This window comes from Cetorhinus maximus, chromosome 2 (assembly GCF_964194155.1).
Source record: "Cetorhinus maximus chromosome 2, sCetMax3.hap1.1, whole genome shotgun sequence".
NCBI classification, from domain to species: domain Eukaryota; kingdom Metazoa; phylum Chordata; class Chondrichthyes; order Lamniformes; family Cetorhinidae; genus Cetorhinus; species Cetorhinus maximus.
The window spans coordinates 183,164,038-183,186,794 of NC_135880.1; the positions used below are offsets into that span (position 1 = coordinate 183,164,038).

The following is a 22,757-nucleotide window of genomic DNA, read 5'->3' on the forward strand; positions in this document are numbered from 1 at the left end:
CCATGATCAAAATCAGCAAAGTGATCCTCCAGGTTTAAAAAAATGTACATTTTTAGTGTTTGCAAATACTGTAAAGAATTGTCACCAAGTGGCATAATTGATGATGGAGTTGTATAGAACCTTGGTTAGGCCACAGCTGGAGTACTGTGTGCAGTTCCGGTCGCCACATTATGGGAAGGATGTGATTGCACTGGAGGGGGTGCAGAGGAGATTCACTAGGATGTTGCCTGGGATGAAACATTTAAGTTATGAAGAGAGGTTGGATAGACTTGGGGTTGTTTTCGTTGGAGCAGAGAAGACTGAGGGGCGACCTGATCGAGGTGTACAAGATTATGAGGGGCATGGACAGGGTGGATAGGGAGCAGCTGTTCCCCTTAGTTGAAGGGTCAGTTACAGGGGACATAAGTTCAAGGTGAGGAGCAGGAGGTTTAGTGGGGATGTGAGGAAAAACGTTTTTACCCAGAGGGTGGTGACGGTCTGGAATGCGCTGCCTGGGAGGGTGGTGGAGGCGGATTGCCTCACATCCTTTAAAAAGTACCTGGATGAGCACTTGGCACGTCATAACATTCAAGGCTATGGGCCAAGTGCTGGTAAATGGGATTAGGTAGGTAGGTCAGGTGTTTCTCACGTGTCGGTGCAGACTTGATGGGCCGAAGGGCCTCTTCTGCACTGTGTGATTCTGTGAAGTGTCACAGTGAGTAAATAATTACATAAAATACAATTTTGGCCAATCTGCTTTTTGCACAAAATGGAATGTTCACAGCACAAACTCGCACTCAGTTTATTGATGGGATTTTGTGTCAAGGTTGGAAGGTTTTGTCCAGAAATGTGATTGTGATGTGATATCAGTGGGGGAGGGGGAGGGGGCCATGGAGGGGGCGGGGCCGGGGAGGGTGGGGCCAGGGGAAGCGGCTGGGCCACGGGCGGTTCGGGGGCGGGGCTGGGGGAAGCGGCGGGGCCGGGGGCGGGGCCTCATTGCCGCAAAGTGTCGCGCACGGGAGTGAATTTGCTTTACGGGAGGCGGGGAGTTTGAACGAACGGAAAGTGACAGAGCGGTGGCGTTGGCGGCATCGGGATCGGGATCGGGATCGGGGAGCTGAGAGCTGAGCTCCGAGTGGCGGCAGTCATTGTCGGTCGGTGTTTTTGTTTTCCTTCTTTCGGCTCCAGTTTGTCCCTCAGACAATCCGGTTACCAGGGCAACCGGCCGGGCAACAACGATAATTGCGAGTTAAACCCTCCAATAATTCCCCTTCCCCCCCCCCCCCCCGAATAAACCCCCAATAATCCCCCTCCCCACGAATAAACCCCCAATAATCCCCCTCCCCCCGAATAAACCTCCAATAATCCCCCTCCCCCCGAATAAACCTCCAATAATCCCCCTCCCCCCGAATAAACACCCCCAATAATCCACCTCCCCCCGAATAAACACCCCCCAATAATCTCCCTGCCCCCGAATAAACATCCTGAATAATCCCCCTCGAATAAACCCCCCCAATAATCCCCCTCCCCCAATAATCTCCCTGCCCCCGAATAAACATCCCGAATAATCCCCCCCGAATAAACACCCTGAATAAATCCCCTACCCCGAATAAATCCGCTCCCCCGAATAACCCCCCCAATAATCCCCTCCCCCCGAATAAACACCCCGAATAAACCCCCTCCCTCCGAAGAAACACACTGAATAATCCCCCTCCCCTGAATAAACACCCTGAATAATCCCCCTCCCCTGAATAAACACCCTGAATAAACACCCCCAATAATCCCCCTCCCCCGAATAAACCCTCAATAATCCCCCTCCCCCGAATACACCCCCAGTAATCCCCCTCTCCCGAATAAATATCCCGAATAATCTCCCCCCCCGAATAAACACCCTGAATAAACCCCCTCCCCCCAATAAACCCCCTTCCCCCAATAAACCCCCTCCCCCCAATAAACCCCCTCCCCCGAATAAACCCCCTCCCCCGACTAAACACCCTCACTCGAATAAACCCCCTCCCCTGAATAAACCCCCCCCCGAATAACCCCCACCCCCGAATAACCCCCCTGAATAAAACCTCCTCCCCAATAAACCCCCCCAAATAAACTCCCCAATAAACACCCCCTGAATAAACACCCCCAAAAAACCATCCTGAATAAAATCCCCTATAAACACCTGCCCCCTGATTAAACCTGCCCCCGCATCAATGCATTCCTGAACAAACCTGTTAAATGAGCTGCCCCAAAAGACGCCCCCCCCGATAATCCCTCTAGAACTACCCCCAAGATTAAAACCTTCAAAATAAGCCCGCTGCATAAACCCTCTCAAATAAACCCCTCAAAGTAGCCTCACCCCCTCCAATAATCACCAAACCTTCCCCCCCTCCAAATAATCGCAACCAACCCCCCTTCGAAATTGCAGAGTTAGGGGTACAACAAGGTTTGTTTCAATAGCTGAGATGGACACTGTGGTTCTCTAAGACATGTCCATTGTGTTTATTGAAACTCGACAGTGAAAGGTATTATTTTGGTTAGTATCTACAACAAGCCAGTTTTGGACAGGGCAGATTGTGTTTTTGTTTAAATTGGACTGTTTACATATTAATAAAATGTAAACTGGATATCAGGAGTTCTTTTAAGTAGGTGTCACTCTTTCCATTTCCTTCTGTATCATACAACAATGCCATATTACTTGGAGCTTTCCAGTCAATATCAAATACTTTAAGGAAAAGTCAAAACTAAAACTATCAACCCATCTGTACCCTGCTCTTATGCTTCCCCTGTTTAGTTCTTTGCAAAATGTAACTAATTTATGTACTTGATTTTGTATGTTTTTATTGTTGTTTTTATGTGACTAATGATTAGCCCAACATTGTTTACCTACTTCTGTACAGACATTTCCAAGAGCTTGTTGGTGTTGGTAAAATGGAAAGAGAGGCAAGTTAGAACATAAAAACATATGGAATAGAAGCAAGAGTAGGCCATTTGGCCCTCCAAACCTGCTCTGCCATTCACTAAAATCATAGCTGAATTTCTCCCTCAACTTCACCTTCCTGCACTATTCTCCAGACCCCTTAATTTCCTTAGTACCTTGAATATACTCAATTACTGAGCATCCACAGCTCTCTGGGGTAGAACATTTCAAAGATTCGCAACCCCTTTGGAGAAATTTCTCCTTATCTCAGTCCTAAATGTCCAATCCCTCATTCTGAGACTGTGATTCTGTGTTCTAGATTCCCCAGCCAGGGCCAACATGTTCTCAGCAAGTTCCCTGTCAAGCCTCAAGAATTTTATATGTTTCAAATAGATCATCTTTCTTTCTAAACTCTAGGGAATAAAGGCCAAACCTACTCAATCTCTCCTCATAGGACAATCCCCTCATCCCAGGAACCAGTCCCATTGACCCTTGTTGCACTCCCTCCCGGACAAAGATGTCCTTCCTTGGGTAAGGAGACCAAATGGCATACACTAATCCAGGTATGGTCTCACTGATATGTATATCTGTATAAATGTAGTAAAACTTCTTCACTCTTATGACCCAATCCCGTTGTAACAAAAGCTAACACATCATTTGCCTTCCTAATTCTTGCTGTAGCTGCATGTGAACTCTCTGTGATTTATGTACAAGGACACCCAGGTCCCTTTGAATGCAAACATTTCCCAGCACCTCACCATTCAAAAAGCATGTATTCTGCTTTGTTACTTTTTCTAACCAAAGTGGATAACCTTTTTACACTCACCACATTGGTGCTGAGGTTCTTGCTCACTCATCCATCCTGTCTATATCCCTCTGCAGCTGCTCTCCATCCTCCTCATTGCTTACTTTCCCACCTAACCTGTAAGTTTGGACACACTACATATATTGTAACATACCATGTGCTTCATCATTGGCCCTTAGCATAGTTTTGTTGCTTTATCCTTCATCTCCTTGAGCCTGTTCCATCATTACACAGGATTACGAACAAGGAGCAGGAGTAGGCCATTCGGCCCCTCGAGCCTGCTCTGCCATTTAATAAGATCATGGCTGATCTGATAGTAACCTCAAATCTGCATCCTGCCTACCCCCGATAACCTATCACCCCCTTGCTTACCAAGAATCTATCCACCTCTGCCTTAAAAATATTCAAAGACTCTGCTTCCACTACCTTTTCAGGAAGAGAGTTCCAAAGACTCACGACCCTCTGAGGGAACATTTTTTGCCTGATCCGTTTTAAATGGGCGACCCCTTATTTTTAAACAGTGACCCCTATTCTAGATTCTCCCAAAAGAGGAAACATCCTCTCCACATCCACCCTGTCAAGACCCCTCAGGATCTTAAAGGTTTCAATCAAGTCACCTCTTACTCTTTTAGCCTCCAGCAGATATAAGCCGAGTCTGTCCAACCTTTCCCCATAAGACAACCCGCCCATTCCAGGTATTAGTCTGGTAAACCTTCTTTGAAAGCATCCTTCCTTAAATAAGGTGACCAATACTGTACACAGTACTGCAAAGGTGGTCTCACTAGTGCTCTGTATAACTGAAGCATAACCTCCCTGCTTTTGTATTCAATTCCCCTCACGATAAATTATAACATTATATTAGCTTTCCTAAATACTTGCTGTACCTGCATACTAGACTTTTGCGATTCATGGACTAAGACACCCAGATCCCTCTGCATCTCAGAGCTCTGTAGTCTCTCACTTTTTAGATAATATGGCTTTCTTTTATTCTTCCTGCCAAAATGGACAATTTCATATTTTCCCACATTATACTCCATTTGCCAGATCTTTGCCCACTCAGTTAACCTATCTATATCTTTTTGTAGCCTCCTTATGTCCTCTTCACAAATTACTTTGTGTTGTCAGCAAATTTGGCAACCATCTCATCCATCCCTTCATTCAAGTCATTTATATAAATTGTGAACAGTTGAGGTCCCAGCACTGATCCCTGTGGCACACCACTCATTACATCTTGCCAACCTGAAAAAGACCCATTTATCCCTACTTTCTGCTTCCTATTAGCCAATCTTCTATCTGTGCCAATATGTCACCCCCATGCAATGAGCTTTTATTTTACTCAATAACTTTTCATGTGGCATTTTATCAAATGCTTTCTGGAAATCTAAATACAGTCCATCCACCGGTTCCCCTTTATCCACAGCACACGTTACTTCCTCAAAGAACTCTAATAAGTTGGTTAAATACGATTTCCCTTTCACAAAACCATGTTGATTACCTTGAACTTATCTAAGTGCCCTGCTATAGCTTCTTTAACAATGGCTTCTAACATTTTCCCTATGACAGATGTTAAGCAAACTGGCCTGTAGTTTCCCGCTTTCTGTCTCCCTCCTTTTTGAATAAAGGAGTTACATATGCTATCTTCCAATCTAATGGGATCTTACCCGAATCTAGGGAGTTTTGGAAAATTAAAACCAATGCATGAACTATCTCACTAGACACTTGTTTTAAGACCCTAGGATGAAGTCCATCAGGACCCAGGCTCTTGTCAGCCCGCAGCTCCAACAATTTACTCAGTACCACTTCTCTGGTGATTGTAATTTTCCTGAGTTCCTCCCTCCCTTCCATTTCTTGATTTATGGCTGCTTCTGGGATGTTACTCGTATCCTGTACAGTGAAGACCGATGCAAAATACCTGTTCAATCCATCTGCCATTTCCTTGTTTTCCATTATCAATTCTCCGTACTCACTTTCTATCGGACCAACGCTTATTTTGTTAACTCGTTTCTTTTTAAAATATTTATAGGAACTCTTACTATCTGTTTTAATATTTCTGGATAGCTATCTCTCGTACTCTAATTTTTCCCTCCTTATTAATCTTTTAGTCGTCCTTTGCTGTTTCTTACGTAGGATATGTGGCATTCCATGTGGCATGTCAAATGGCTACACTCAAAATCTTTATTTAGGTAAAATGACAGAGGGTCACGAGTATGACAAGCCACAGTGTACAAAGGCATTTATCCAAACATCCCCCTTTTCATAAAAAGAAAAAAAAAATCACATGCCTTACCATTTGTAAGTTACTTGACATACATAGTCCAGAAAGAAAATAATCACGCATGAACAAAAAGCTGTTCTTTCTAGTCTGTTCCAATTTCGTCTGTCCCTACATACATTGCACACACAATCTTTAAAGTGTTCAGGTTTTCTAATGGTATGTGTGCAAGTTGTTGGCTGTTTGTCTGGTACCTGCTGGTTCCTGTAGTGATGTTGCCTCTCTGGGGAATGTCGTTGCTGTGGCCAGTGTTGCTGTTGTGGTAATTGTTGCTGCTGATGAGTTGCATTTGTTGGGGAATGGGTTGACCTCAAGGACTGCTGCTCGCTTGGCAAAATCGAATCTGCCTCATCAGCTGTCTGCTTTGAAGGAGCAGGTTCTCCGGTCGCACATAGATGTCTGTGGTTGCGATGATAGATCTGGTTGTTCACCTTTGCTGTTTGCGATCAAGATGACAACTTCTCTATACAGATGCTAATTGCCACATGGACTGACTTTTGTAGAGTGCCTTGTATGTTTGACACTCATGAAGGACCTGCTCTTCTTTCTCTGATCTGGCAACAATTTGGCAGCTTTATCAGAGTGAAATTTGGTTTTCTGTCATTTCACTTTGATCTTGTCACTCACTCATGTTACTACTTCCGGCTTTAGTAATTTTTTAGCTATTGGAGGAGCGGTTTGGATGCGGCGTGACATTAGTCGCTGGACTGGATTTTCACACCTTCATGAGGTGTGTTTGGCATTTTTCACCACTGCCTTTCCATTTGACTGGGTCTAGTGTGGAAATGATGTATGGTGCTGAATTTCCCAATCATTCATGAAATGCTGAATTCTTAACTTGTGACCTGAGGGCCATTGTTGCTCATCACAATGTCAGGAATGCCATGACGACTGAAGTGTGCTTTCAGGCATTCTATGATCTCACTGATGGTTGTTGACGTCAACTGGTCTCACTTCCAGTAGTCTGATTAGTGTTCGTTTGTGACGAGATAATCAGTTCCAGTGAGAGTGAAGAGGGTCTACTCCAAGATTCATCCATGGTCTGTTTGGGATGTCATGAATCATGAATGGCTCTTTAGCTTACTTAGCTTGATGTCCATTGCAAGCATTGCACTTGCTGGTGTGATCTTTACTCTCATTGCTCATGTTTGGCCAGTAGACCACTTCTCTTGCCTTCCTCATACGGCACTTGATTCCTTGATGGCTTGCGTGGTTGCGCTTCAGCATATGTTTTCTCATCTCTTTGGAGATAATTATTCTAGTCCCTTTGTGCAAGATGCCACCTTGGGTGATTACTTTATCTCTGTATGTCCAATAATCTCTTAAAGCTGCAGGTGTCTACATGTTGGTTTCAGGCCATTCTTTCATCACTACTTCCTGTATCACTTGGAGCGTTGCATCGTTAAGCAGTTTGCTTGCTTTGAGCAAAATGTTCATCTGTCAGGATCTGTTCAGAAGTAATATGTAATTTTCATGTAGTTTCATGTAATACGAAACACTGCAAATTTCTTCTGGTACATGAAGGGTTACCAGTTCAAGCTTTTGACTCGTTTCAGCTGAGATGAGAGGACTTTGCTTAGTGTCCACTATCTAGAAATGCAGATCATCTTTCTTCCCATTGCATTGGGCTCTCAGCTAGGTTTGTCCTCTTGTGGTGAGCATCATTCCATCATTGAGCCTCAACTTTATCTTTGGCTTAATTTTCAGGTCACTGTCTTGAGCAACTTCACAAAGGTCTGCTAAGATCATGATGTTGCATGTACACCATCTGACACTTTATACTAACTTGATGCTTTCCTTCTGCAGTCATCATTCCAACAGTCACCAAACTATTTTTTATTTTTTTTTTGTAAAAATATACTTTATTCATAAAAAATCTTCAATCACATTCAAAACCATTTCAAAAACAACATTACAAGGGTACAATCCAGGTTAAACTTTTACAAAATGTATCACCAGGTGCATCAGTACAAACAATATTACAATCATTTACAGCCTTTCATTTTGATCTGTACAGCCCGAGGGGCTCTAAACAGTTCCCAGTCTCTCGGTGCGCTGTGGTAGAAAGGTCTTAGACAGCGACCCTTCCCCATTGCGCCTTTGCGGCAGCTGCCCCAAGCTTTAGTGCGTCCCTCAGCACGTAGTCCTGGACTTTGGATTGTGCCAGTCCGCAACAATCGGTCGGGGACAACTCTTTGTGCTGGAAGACCAACAAGTTTCGGGCAGACCAAAGCGCGTCTTTCACCGAGTTGATGATCCTCCAGCTGCAGTCGATGTTTGTCTCGGTGTGTGTCCCTGGGAACAGCCCGTAGAGCACAGAGTCCTGTGTCACAGAACTGCTCGGGATGAACCTCGACAGCAACCACTGCATCTCTCTCCAGACTTTCTTTGCAAAGGCACAATCCACAAGGAGGTGAACAACGGTCTCTTCCCCACCACAGCCACCTCGAGGGCAACGTGCAGAGGGGGTGAGACTCCTGGCGTGTAGGAAGGATCTGACGGGGAGGGCCTTTCTCACCACCAGCCAAGCTACGTCTTGGTGCTTGTTGGAAAGTTCTGGCGATGAGGCATTCTGCCAAATGACTTTGACAGTCTGCTCGGGGAACCATCCCACAGGGTCCACCCTCTCCTTTTCCCTCAGGGCCTCTAGGACGTTACGTGCTGACCACTGCCTGATGGACTTGTGGTCAAAGGTGTTTTTCTGCATAAATTTTTCCACCAGGGACAGGTGGTGCGGCACGGTCCAACTACTTGGAGCGTTCCGCGGCAGCGTGGCCAGACCCATCCTTCGCAACACCGGGGACAGGTAGAACCTCAGCACGTAGTGACACTTGGTGTTTGCGTACTGAGGGTCTACGCACCGCTTGATGCAGCCACACACAAAGGTGGCCATCAGTATGAGGGCGATGTTGGGCACGTTTTTTCCCCCTTTATCTAGAGGCTTGTACATCGCGTCCCTGCAGACACGATCCATTTTCGACCTCCAGATAAAGCGGAAGATGGCTCGAGTGATCGCCATCGCGCAGGAGTGTGGAATGGGCCAGACCTGCGCCACGTGCCAAACTATTTTTTATTTCAGACTTGACGGTGACAATCTGTCCTAGAGTGAAAAGTGTTTCTTCAGATTCATCATCCAACATCTCTCCAGCAACCATTTTTATAAGCTTGCTTTTTTTCTTTCTGGCAAAACACATATGCAAAGTGATTCAGCTTCTTGCAGTTAGAGCACTGCTTTCTCCACGCTGGACATGCTTCCTTTTCTTTGGTGTGGTGTCCTCCACAGTATTTACATGCAATACTCTGGCCTTGATCTTTCGGCTCGCCCTTATGTAAATTGTCCTTCCATTTTTCCATTATCTTGTGCTTGGAAGGCCTGGATTCCTTCTCTGCGTGGCACAAAGCCTCGTCAGTTCTCCCTTCAATACACTTCAGCTGATGCTTAGCCACCTTAGAACTTCTGCACATGTCAATAGCTTTCTTTAGAGTAAGTTTCTCTTCTCTCAGCAGATGTACTCTCACAGCCAGATCTCTTGTTCCTAAGACCATCCTATCTCTGATGAGATCATCCTTCAGTTGCCCAAACTCTCAAGATTCAGTTAAGTGCCTGAGTGCAGTCACATACTGATCAATATTCTACCCCACTTCCTGAGCTCTAGTGTTAAACACATTACATTCATAAATGACATAAGTAGAGGGTTCAAAGTGGGTCTTCAAGGCCTCAAATTTTATAAGTCTGTTTTTTCTGCTGCTCAGTGAGGTCTAGGTTCAGTACAGCTTGCAGCACTCTTTCCTAGCACTAATAATGGAGTTGCTACTCTGAAGTAAGGTTTCTTGTTCAACTCTGTGACAATCTCATAATTCTGCCATTCAGACTGGAAGAATTTCCAATTCACTCTCAAATCTCCTTTCAGCTCCATAGGAGCAGGTACTGGAATATTCAAGGCCTCAATGATTCACCCAGCTGTCGATGTCTTGTACAAAGTTGCAGACAGAAGTTTTAATTATTCTCTGCTGTTTTTCAGAGCTGCTGGCTCTCTTACACCTGTCAAAATCCATACAATCCCAGCTGCACAATTCTGATACCATGTTCCAAGTGGTATATAAAATGGTGTATAAAGGCCTTCAAATCTATCAACTGGGAAGGATTGTGCAGAGTCCTCCTCAAATTTGGCTGCCCACAGAAACTCATCATGGCTCCCTGCCTACTGCACGATGACATGCTAGCTGTGATCCTTACCAACGGACCTGTTACAGACCCAATATGAGTACAAACTGGGGTCAAGCAAGGCTATGTTATTGCACTAATGCTCTTCCCCATCGTCCTTGTTGCAATGCTCCACTCCATCTCCAAGAAGCTTCCCACCAGAGTAGAGCTACTCTACAGAATGGGTGGGAAACTATTCAACGTACGCTGCCTCCAGTCCAGAACCAAGATCACCCCAATCTCTGTCATCGAGCTGCAGCATGCTGATGGAGTGTGCCCATATGCAAGCGCTGAGGTCAAGCTCCAAACTGTTGTCAACGCATTCACAGAGGCGTATGAAAGAATGGGCCTTAAGCTAAACATCCGGAAGAGACAGTTCCTCTACCAGCCTGCTCCCACTGCACAACACTGCCCCCTGACTATCAAGATCCATGGCGATTCATTGGACAACATTGACCATTTCTCATACCTTGGGAGCCTCTGCTCAGCGAGAGCAGACATCAAAATGAAAATCAACATCGCCATCACTGTGCCAGCGCAGCCTTCGGCTGACTGAGGAAAAGAGTGTTTGATGAAAAAGACCTGAAACCCGGCACCAAGCTCATGGCCTACAGGGCTGCAGTACTACCTGCCCTCCTGTATGCGTCAGCGACATGGACAATATACAGCAGGCACCTTAAATCCCTGGAGAAATATCACCAGTGATGCCTCTGCAAAATCCTGCAAATTCAATAGAAAGATAGACATTCCAATATCAGTGTCCTCTCAAGCCAACAGTATCGAGGCACTGGTTATGGTTAATCAGCTGTGTTGGGTGGGTCACATCGTCCACATGCCTGACTCAAGACTCTCAAAACAAGCTCTCTTCCCCGAGTTTCGTCACGACAGGTGGTTACCAGGAGGGCAGAGGAAACGTTTCAGGGACATCCTCAAAGCCTCCCTGGAAAAGTGCAACATCCCCACCGATGTATGGGAATCTCTTGCTTGAGACCACCCAAACTGGAGAGGAAGCATCTACAAAGGTGCCAACCTCTTTGAACGTCTCCGACAGGCCCAGGTGGAGGCCCAGCACATACAGCGGAAGGAGCGGACCAAAATCTGAGCACCCCACCTACCCGCCTCATCAAACACTACCTGTCCCACCTGTGGCAGTGTGCGCGGAGCCAGCTTTGGACTTTTTAGTCACCTCAGGACTCACAACCCCGGAGTGGAAGGAAGTCATCCTCAGCCTGAGGGACTGCCAAAAAAACAAGAGAAGACACTGCCCAAAACCTTTACTTACATAAAATGACATCAGAGGTCACATGAGTATGACAAACCACCGTGTACAAAGGTATTTATCCAAACATAGGGCAAAGTACAGGCCCTTCAGCCCAAGCAGTCCATGCTGGTGTTTATGCTGCACTCGAGCCTCTTCCCGTCTTTCTTCATCTAAATCTATCATCAGAACCCTCTATTCCCTTCTCCCTCATAAACCTGTTTAGCTTCTCCTAAATGTTTCTATACTATAGACTCCAATCACTCCCTGAGGTACTGAGTTCCACATTCTCACCGCTTTTTGGGTGAAGAAATTTCTTCTGAATTCTCTGGCTTTCTTGGTGGCTGTCTATATTGATGTCCTCTAGTTTTGCTCCTGGCCCACAAGAGGAAGCCTTCCCTCTGTATCCACTTGGTCAAAACCTTTCATCATTTTAAAGACCTCAGTTAGGTCATCCCTCACTCAGTCTTTTTTCAAGAGAACAGAGACCCAGCCTGTCAATCATTTCCTGATATGTATACCCATGCATTTCTGATATCATCCTTATAAATCGTTCGATTAGATCATTGCTGATCTGTATTTTAACTCAATATATCCGCCTTGATTTTGTAACCCTTAGCACCCTTACCTAAGAAAAATCTATCAATCTCAGTGTTGAAATTTTCAGTTGACTCCCAGATTTCCGCTATCCTTTGTGTGAACAGGTACTTCCTGACACAATCTCTAATGGCTTAACTCTAATTTCAAGGTTATGCCCCCTTTTCCTGGCTCCACCAACAGAGGAAACCTCTATTTCTATCTACCTCATTGAATCCTTTAAACATTTTAAACATCTCAGTTTGAGCACCCTTTCATCTTTAGTTGAGTGCAACCAGGCCTCATAATTTAATATCTCTGAAGAAGAGTCATACAGACTTGAACCATTAACTCTGTCTCTTTCTCTCCACAGATGCTGTCAGACCTGCTGAGTTTTTCCAGCACTTTCTGTTTTTGTCTCATAATTAAACCCTTTTGTCCGCATATTATTCTGGTGAATCTGTGCTGCACTTACCTTTCTAGGCCAATCTATCCTTTTTGAGATGTGGTATTCTGAACTGAGCAGAGTGCTGTGAATGGGCTCTAACCAGACTATTGCAATCATCATCATCACCGTCTGATTTTCATGCTTTTCTTTGTGCTTTTTAAAAAGGTGTTTCATTATCATGGCTTCAACACAGTGTGACCCTCAGCTACTTCTGGAGGAACAAGTGCGCAAATTGTCAGAAGAACTTGCTCAGTGTCAGGTGAGTTTGTTTTTATATTGTGGATGTTGTCCACTTTTGCATTTATCAATTGTGGTCTACTAGAGATTGAGATTTTAAGATCTGTTGTTTTTAAACTCATGTGGAGCATAAATACCAGCAGGAACCATTGGGCCTGAATGCCTGGTTCTGTGCTTTGTAGTTCTATGTAAGAATGACTGAATGTGCACATGAATAATCTTAGAATCCAAAAAGAGAAAAGGAAATTTTCTGTTGTATTTAAACTATTGTATAGATTCTGTTGCACTGCTTTACTTTATAAGAATTCCAAGCAAGCAGTCGGTTTGTTTTTTTTTGATAATTATCTTACTCATCATTTTATTCATCTAGTTAATCCTGACTATCTAATGAAGAGATTTTGTCAAGACTCTGTGATGCGCAGTTTTTATCCTGTGTTGAATTGGGATTATTGCTTTAGTGTATGTTTTATATAACCATGTATATAAATCATTGCCCTTTAATATGCAGAAGCCATGGTAGAGGAAGCCCTAGATGAAATACAGAAAGGTGGAAAAGTAAGAGGTCAGTTGGTGAAGGCAGTGGGATTAGCAGGTGACCAGGCCCTAGTGGCAAAGCACAGCAGAAGATCTGCAGATACTAATGGATAGAATGATTAAAATGGTGAAAGCCTGCAGAATTAAAATTAAACTTAAAAAGATCTAAGTTATAAAGATTGGAAGAAACAATGGTGGGAAAGTAGAAGTCAAGATAAATGGTCAACAGCTGGAACAGGTATCACAAAGTAAGTACTTGGGAAGAATCTTGTCAGAAGATGGTCACTGCCATAAAGAAATCAGAGCTAGATTAGCAATGACAAAAAATACATTCTCCAAGCATAAAAGAGTTGATTCAGCATAGGTATGACTAGAGATTTTAAGGAAAGAATTTTCAAGACTGTGATTTGGAATATTGTTTATGTAGCTGAAATGTGGACCTTGAGAAAGGTGGACATCCAAAGACTTGAAAGCTGTGAAATGTGGTTCTGGAGAATGATCGAAGGGTCAATTGGAGATAACTAGAGAGCAATGAAGAAGTTCTCAGGATGGTGAACATCTGGTGTGCAGGGATATTACTACCCGCATGTAAAACATCACCTCAGAAAGATTATAAAAGACTGTTTCATCCAAAAATCTTGCTGATATTGGTCTGTGTGAGAAATATGTCCTAAAGAAAATACTGTCAGTAACTTCCTGTATCCTTCTTTATTTACTTGTAAATACATTTTGTTCTAGCCTGAACATAGTGTTTGGCATTATAGCATTTGCCATCTTTTGGATTAAAAGAAGAGAAGGATTTGCATTTCCATAGCACTTTTCACCACCTCAGTATGTCCCAAAATGCTTTACTTTTTGAATTAAGTACTTTTTGAAGTGTAGTCACTGTTGTAATGCCTGAAAAATTGCAGCAAATTTGCGCACACATCTCCTACAAACAGCCAATGTGATATTGACCAGATTATTTGTTTTATTGATGTTGATTGAGGGATACATATTGGCCAGAACATGACAGCACGAAGCTCTTGGTGTGTTATACTGTAATTAAAGAGCAATTATTAGTCTTGTGTCATGCTATTCCAGCCACTGTACATAAGGATACCACTTCCAATGCATGGAATACTACATCTGCTAATGGAAACTGTCTTATTGCTGTGAATATAGCTGGAAAGTGTTGGGAGAAAGCCCAAATTGTAAAAGTTACATACAATAAGAATGAAGATTGAGTGGTTTACCAGCTGAATCCCAGATTGTATTGCTGCCAGATGTTTTTTATAAATTCCATATTTGGAATGAACTTTTTAAAATTAAAGTAAATGATTTTGGTCACTGAGTACTTTATAACTCTTTATTATCTTAGACATTGTACATACAGATTTGAAGTGACGTTGTGCTGTGTTGGTTTAGCTGCATAGCTGTGAAAAATGGGCCGCAGAGCTTGACCTATGGTCACTTGAATTTCACCTGTAGTTTCTCAACTGGGAGCATTGGGGCTTGCTCCTTAATTGCTTTTTAATGGACTAAGTTCACACCAGTTCTGAGGTACATTTGGGTATATTCACAACACAGCCAATTTTATACAGTGTCATTGTTGAGAGAACAAATTGCTATAGGCAACACGTAGTAATGTCATTAACTTGTTCTGCATGAAAGGTTTTATTGCAATATTTTTAAAAAGTTGCAATCTTTCATTTTAAAAGTATCTGAATTCAATATCCCCCTCATTTCTCTTGCTGAGATTTGAAGTTTTTTTAAAAACGGGTTAGTGAATTGATTCATCACTCCTGCTGGTGTTCCTTCCTGCCACCTACTTTGCCTCTGATGTAGCATGCTGGAGGACCGTTACCACAGCACCACTACACCTCATTTAATCAGCTTTCATGATGGAATCTCTCTTCTGCTGGCATCAATGCCAAATTAAAAAGTTATACTTTTCAATCACACAACAGTTAAACAATGGTTATTAGAAATTTTAAATATGTTAGTGAATGTTTGGTTTAGATTAGGGCCTTTCGTAAAGTAAAGTTTTTTATTGGTGCTTTTGATAGTTTAGGTGAAATCACAATTATTTCTTAGATTATAACGGACTAATTTGAAATCAAATATTTTCCTTATAATAAGCATGTAAAATTATTACTGGCAATCTGTAATGCATCCCTGAAGTATGCAACACCATGTCAAACATAATCTGTGGAATATTTACCATGGAGTGGTTTATCATTTTTATTTAGTGACTCAATAAAATAATTAACGATTGAGATTTCTCTTGTTTCAAGTTGTAACATTTAATCTAGTAACTTTATTCTAGAGAAGATAGAGCTCATTAAAATACAAGGTGAAAATTTGACATTTTAAAGAACAAAAATTTTCATTTCAAATTAAAAGTTGATCATTCATTCTAGCCTTTTTTTTAACACTTATTTTGGAGACACTTTTTATTTTTCTAGTAACTAAACAATTCTTATTTCCCTAAGTCAGAGAATCAGTCTCCTGAGGAGAAATAGTTTTCGATGCAGCAGCGTAATAAACAATATTGCAGCAATGTAACGATTCATATAACTTTATTTTTGCAACAACCCTAAGTTAAATATCTAACCACGATTAAAATAAAAATTGAAAGTGTAAGGACCTTATTTGGACTGGATTTCTTTCTATGAAAGTAATTTTTTAATGACAAGTTACAGTATGAACTGTTATCAGACATTTGCAGCAATGTAAGAAGGAAAACTGCAAATGCTAAAAACCTGCGATAAAAGCTGGATGATGAGTGTCACCAAGTTAGCAGGGGTGAACTGATTTCTCTCACTGTCCCACTCCTGCGTTGGTTATATAGAATACTCTCCACTTGCCTGGATGAGTACAGCTCCAGCAATACTTGAGAAGCTCGACAATAATATAAAAATAAATCCAGGACAAAGCAGCCTGCTTGATTGGCATACCATTCACCACCTTCAACATTCACCCCTTCATCACTGACTCACAGTAGCAGCACTGTGTACCATCTACAAGATGCACTGCAGCAACTCACCAAGGCTCCTTCATCAGCACCTTCCAAACCTACGACCTTTACCACCTAGAAGGGCAAGGGCAGCAGATGAATGGGAACAGCACTACCTGCAAGCTCCCCTCCAAGCCACACTGACTTGGAATTATATTGTTGTTCCTTCACTGTCGCTGGGTCAAAATCCAGGAACTCCCTTCCTAACAGCACTGTGAGTGTACCTACACCACATAGACTGCAGCGGCTCAAGAAGGCAGCTCACCACTGCCTTCTCAAGGGCAATTAGGGATGGGCAATAAATGCTGGCCTAGCCAGCGATGCTCAAATCCCATGAACAAATTTAAAAAAAAAACAGAATTTGAATTTAAAAGAGAGGTGATTGATTGTGCCAATTTAATATATATTTAACCATACATAGCTCTATGCAAGAAATAAACCTTAAGTTAACGAGCAAAGAGTTAGTTTTGTTGCTAAAAGCCACTCGGGTAACAATACATAAGTTATTAACAAAAGTTTTAAATGTACAAATATCCAACTACCCACTAATGCAAAAGCAACTCGCACAATCCCACCACAACCACCACCACCCCTCCAAGCATGCAAGAGTATCAGATATTAAATACTTGGCCAAATAACAGGTAAAGTCAGAAAAAAAAATATTTGCAAGTAACCAATGCTTGTTCACAGCTGGAGGGTCCCGGTCCACAGTAGCTGCTGGTTTTTGGGGTTTCTCACTGCAGAAGTGGGGTTGATTTGGAATTCTCCTTTAAGAATTCTCAGCTTGCAGCAAGGAGGTCTTCTGGTGGGGGTTTCAAAGCACAAACAGCTGAGCTTTCATGAGAGAGGTTTCAGAAGAAAGAGGGATGGGGTAAGACAGTTGCTGCTCCTGTGGTAGTCCCTCTCTGATTGTACAAAATCTAGTACCTTTCTTACACCCAAGAGCTGGATCACGTGAGCCCTCTCTTGAGAGCTCCATAGACTCTGTATCTTCATAAAAGCAGCTTGTGTTCTTCACAAATGCAACATGGTAGCTGCTGTAAGCCAGTGCCCTTTGCCTGGGAAAAATGTTCTTTTCAAAAGTTCAATATATATGTATGTCCAGCTGATGTCACAAATTAATATATTACATAACATACCTTCATAAGAAGGATTATGCCAATAACCTGGCTCTTCACTTCACAGATGCTAACTGACCTGCTGTGTCTTTTCAGCATCTTCTGTTTTTATATTTGTTTTAAACTGAGATTGTTTTTCTATGTGCTGAGGTTTGATCCCCTTTTTAAAAAAATCATTCACGGGATGTGGACTTCGCTGGCTGGGTCAGCAATTATTGCCCATCCCTAGTTGCCTTTGAGAAGGAGCCGCTGCAGTCCATGTGGTGTAGGTACACCCACAGAGCTGTTAGGGAGTTCCAAGATTTCGACCCAGCGACAGTGAAGGAACTGTGATATATTTCCAAGTCAGGATGGAGAGTGACATGGAGGGGAACTTCCAGGTGGTGGTGTTCCCATCTATCTGCTGCCCTTGTCCTTCTAGATGGTAGTGGTTGTTGGTTTGGAAGGCGCTGTCTGAGGAGTCATGGTGAATTCCTGCAGTGCATCTTGTAGATGATACACACTGCTGCTACTGTGCGTCAGTGGTGGAGGGGATGAATGTTTGTGGATGTGGTGCCAATCAAGCTGGCTGCTTTATCCTGGATGGTGTCAAGCATCTTGAGTGTTGTTGGAGCTACACTCATTCAGGTAGTGGAGAGTATTCCATCACACTCCTGACTTGTACCTTATAGATGGTGGAAAGGCTTTGGGGAGCCAGGAAGTGAGTTACTTGTCACAGGATTCCTAGCCTCTGACCTGCTCTTGTAGCTGCAGTATTTATAGGGCTAGTCCAGTTCAGTTTCTGGTCGATGTCAACTTTAGGATGTTGATAATGGGGGTTTCTGTGATAGCAATGCCATTGAACGTCAAGGAGCGATGGTTAGATTCTCTCTTGTTGGAGATGGCCATTGCCCACCACTTGTGTGGCACGAATGTCACTTGCCTCTTGTTAGCCCAAGCCTGAATATTTTCCAGGTCTTGCTGCATTTGGACATGGACTGCTTCAGTATCTGAGGAGTCATGAATGGTGCTGAACATTGTGCAATCTTGAGCGAACTTCCCCACCTCTGACCTTTATGATGGAAGGAGGGTCATTGATGAAGCAGCTGAAGATGGCTGGGCCGAGGACACTACCCTGAGGAACTCCTGCAATGATGGCCTGGAGCTGAGATGACTGACTTCCAACAACCACAACCATCTTCTTTGTGTCACGTTTGAATCCAACCAGCCAAGAGTTTCCCCCTGATTCCCATTGACTCCAGTTTTGCTGGGGCTCTTCGATGCCACACTCAGTCAAATGCGGCCTTGGTCAAGGGCAGACACTCTCACCTCACCTCAGGAGTTCAGCTCTTTTGTCCATGTTTGAACCAAGGCTGTATTGAAGTCAGGAGCTGAATGGCCCTGGCGGAACCCAAACTGGGCGTCAGTGAGCAGGTTATTGCCAAGCAAGTGCCGCTTGATAGCACTGTTGTTACCTCTTTCATTACTTTACTGATGACAGCGTAGACTGATGGGCAATAATTTGCCAGGTTGGATTGTCCTGCATTTTGTGTAAAAGTCATACCTGGGCAAATTTCCACGTAGCTGGGTAGATGCCAGTGTTGCTGCTGCACTGGAACAGCTTGACTAGGGGCGCGGCAAGTTCTAGAGCACAAATCTTCAGTACTATTGCCGGAATATTGTCAGGGCCCATAGCCTTTGCAGTATCCAGTGCCTTCAGCTGTTTCTTGATATCACATGGAGTGAATGTTTGTGGATGTGGTGCCAATCAAGCAGGCTGCTTTATCCTGCCCTTTTACAAGTAGAGAGGATGGACTTTGAATGCCATGCATAACATGGAGTCCCAATTCTCCATTTGCATCTTTTCTTTTTCTAAACATTGCATACTATTATTTTTGGAGAAAAGATGCAGATTTTATGATTTGCACAATCTGGTTCCATTTTTTCTGTATTCCAATCACTGAATGAAAGTCTGCATATCTTATTACTTTACCTCTAGTGGGGTCACTGCTCACATTACGTCGCCTTTAATACTTGTATCAAAGCATATGTACTTTGACCCAGAGGTTCTTGACATTTTAAAACACATACCACATGGAGAACGGTTTCAATTTGTTATGCTTGGTGAGATGACCTGTATGCTCATTCAGGTGTCATTTCTTCTAACTTGTAAGGTCATTCTCATAGATGTCTTCTAAATTTTATGTTCAATTGTTTCCCATGCAGCATTCTTCCCTTCTTTATGCCATAATGTTCGTTCAATGAAGATATGCACATTCTAAACATTCCTTTATTATACTCTGGAATTCTGAGCTAACATTATCCACAGTACAACCTCTGTAATTCAATAACTTTGTTCTTAGGATCTCGATGCAACAGTCAAAAATTTGTTACATGTTAGTGGTCTGTAACTACCCTTAGAGTTAGGGTATTGGAAAATAAATGTAAATAAAAAACCTGACCTATATTTTCACTTGTGGCATCATGTGGAAGACACACTCCCTCTGCTAATCTCTGCTCCAATGATTTAGATGGATATTTATTAATATCTTCCAAATACATGTTTTCTTTCTCAAAGTAGTTTAAATTATTAGTTGCCATGAAGTAATTGAGCCATAAATATTCTTTTTGTAAAATGGTACACATAATTCAATTTGACTGAATGCTGCCATCCATTACTATCATGGCTGAACTTTAAATCAATTCCATTTCCCCCATACTTCTTGGTTCTGTTAGTGCCCAAGAATCTGTCGATGTCAACCTGAATATACTCAACATCTGGAGCCCTTTGGGGTAGGGAACTCCAATGTTTCAAAACATTGAGGAAATTTGTCCTCATTTCAGATCTAAATAGCCAATCCTTTTATCCTGAGACTATGACTCCTAGTTTTGGACTTCCCAGCCAGGGAAAACAGCCTCTCAGCATTTACTTTGTCAAGCCCTCTCAGAATCTTGTTAGTTTCAATGCGATCAAAGCTTCAGAGAACATAGGCCCATTCTATTTGATCTCTCCTCATAGGACAGCCCTCTCATTCGAGGAATCAATCAAATGAACCTTCATTGCACTCCCTCGAAGGCAAGTACATTTTTTCCTTTTCATTCCTCCACAGACACTGACTAACCTGCTGTGTGTTTGCAGCATACTCTGTTTTTGTATTTAATTTTAAGTAGGATTGTGCTGCCAAATGGCTGAGGTTTGATTCCCTTTTACCAGCAGACAGAATACAGTTTGAATGCCGTGCATAATATGGGGCTACCTCTCAACCATCTTCTAGGTTTTCTATGAATGACCAAGCAGCTCAAATACAATGCTGCCCATGTATTACCTCTTCAGCTATGCAGGAGTCATATTGACATTGACTGGTCCCTCCATTTTCACCCTTTCCCAGCTCTTTGATTTTAATCTATGCCAGTCACTGGACAGATTGAGATCAGGAACTCATCATGTGACACACGACTTAAGTGAGCCCCCTTGAAATTGCATTGCTTTTTTTTTTAAAGAATATTTGTGTAAATGCTTCTGACAATACTAATCCTTACAATTTCTGTGCAGGCTGACAAAGAATTTGTGTGGTCATTGTGGAAACGTCTACAGGTAGCAAACCCTGATCTCACGCAGGCCATCAGCTTGGTTCTGGAGAGGTGAGCGAAGTTTAGTTTTGCTGCTGAAGTTTTAGAAGCACATCGTGCAAAGTGTTAATCAAAATTCTTGGATTTTATCCTTTTCTTTACATATAATTATATGCTATGTGAGTATAGCATGTCTTCTTCCCCCTCACCTCCAGCAACAAATGTGAGGAGCCTGTGGATTCCTTTGTTACTATGATTGACTGATTCTGCCACTTCTCTCCCTTCCCCCAGTCCACCAGGTCTAACTTCCTATAATGGTCCCCCCTGCACTAGCCTGAACTCGTCGTATCTTTGTCTAGTTTCTCTCCTATCTCCCCTCATGCCCCCTCAGAGCCCATCTTCCTGCTCTCTCGACCATATTTCCACTAAATTGTTGATCCGCCAACTTCCCTTCCTGGTTCCCATGTAGCTGGTATTGATAATGGTTCTTTTTCCTCAGATTCTTTCCCCATCTCCTTCAAATCTGTCATCATCGCTCCTCTCAAAAAAACCAATCCTTGGCCTCTCCACCTCTAACCTACCTTTTCTCTCCCAATTCTTTGAATGTGTTCTTGCCTCACAAATTAATACTACATTTCTGGAACTCCATGTTTGAATTCTTTTAATCACTGAAAAAAGAGACATGCTATTGAAGCTCTCTGTTTTGTACTCATCTGGACAGCTTGCAAGGTAAACCAACAGTAAAGGGAATAGCAATTTATACTACATGAGAAGAGAGTGCTGATTGGTTGGCAAGTGGACTCTGATTGGTAGTGTACACTGAAAACCAATTAAAGATTATCAGTTGGGTTTGCAGTGTGGCTCACTTACGTGTGTTAGAAGCCACAAATATTCACACACAGGGCCCTGTCCTTTGCAGATAAAAGGAAAATGTCCACACATTTCCTTTTCCAAGTAAACAAAAGCTTGGGTTTCAGCAATTTCCTGGTTCATTCCCCATAGCAATGCCTTAATCAATCAGGTCGACCTGCCTGGTTCGAATTTGAGCAAAAGCTTGGCAGTTAACTGTTCTGTGTTGCATTCTCCATGGCAACACCTCTACCAATCAGGGTCTACTTTCCAACCAATCAGCATTCTCTTCTCATGCAGTATGAATTGTTGTTCCCTTTATTATTAGTTTACCTTGCATGCTGCACTGATGAGTGCAAGACAAAAAGCTTTGTTCTTTTAAAATCTACCTTTTTTGACCAGCTGCCCTAATATCTGGCTCAGTGCTGTATTTTGTTTTGTAATTCTCCTGTGAAGTGCCTTGGTCATTTTGTTATGTTAAAGGTTGCTATGTCAATACAAGTTGTTATTTGTAAAACCATTTTTGTAAACTAAATTTTGTGTTGAAAAGTAAATACAATTTTGTTCCTTGACTGCATTTTTCCTGATGGTTCCTTCAGAAGAGGAAAGATAGACGTGTGTTGGGATATGATTCTGTAGGTACTGGCCAACCTTGAGCAGATATTCTTTGTGACTGAGCTATGATATTGGATGTTGGCAGAGTATTTACCTGAAAAAGGCATTACAGCTACAACATGTTCGTCTGATATCTGTCCACGTGCAATTTTGACCTGTGATCACTAATATAGCTGTCAATATTTGCTGATTCAGCCAGCTATTAAAGGCAGGTGTAAACAAGGATGGTCCATTACAACTGTTGTCTTATGCCATCCGTTGTAATCTCTGTAAAGACTGATAAGTTTTAAAAAAGAGATGAATTTTCCAGCGACTGATGGAAAGAACTGAAGGACAAGGTTTCATGTTTTAGGACTTACTGTAACGAACCAAATCAAAATAGGTCAAATACTAATTAACAGGCA

General features: G+C 42.7%; 1 protein-coding gene across 1 annotated transcript in view; it reads left to right on the plus strand.

Moving 5' to 3' along the window:
- The first annotated feature begins 1,013 nt into the window (after positions 1 to 1,013).
- Positions 1,014 to 22,757, plus strand: part of cntln (centlein, centrosomal protein) — a 395,750-nt gene continuing 374,006 nt past the window's right edge. The window contains exons 1-3 of the mRNA XM_078530355.1: positions 1,014 to 1,133; positions 12,619 to 12,712; positions 20,873 to 20,961. Of these exons, the coding sequence (XP_078386481.1) occupies positions 12,632 to 12,712; positions 20,873 to 20,961 (170 nt within the window). The 5' untranslated portion in view covers positions 1,014 to 1,133; positions 12,619 to 12,631. The remainder of the gene's footprint in view (positions 1,134 to 12,618; positions 12,713 to 20,872; positions 20,962 to 22,757) is intronic.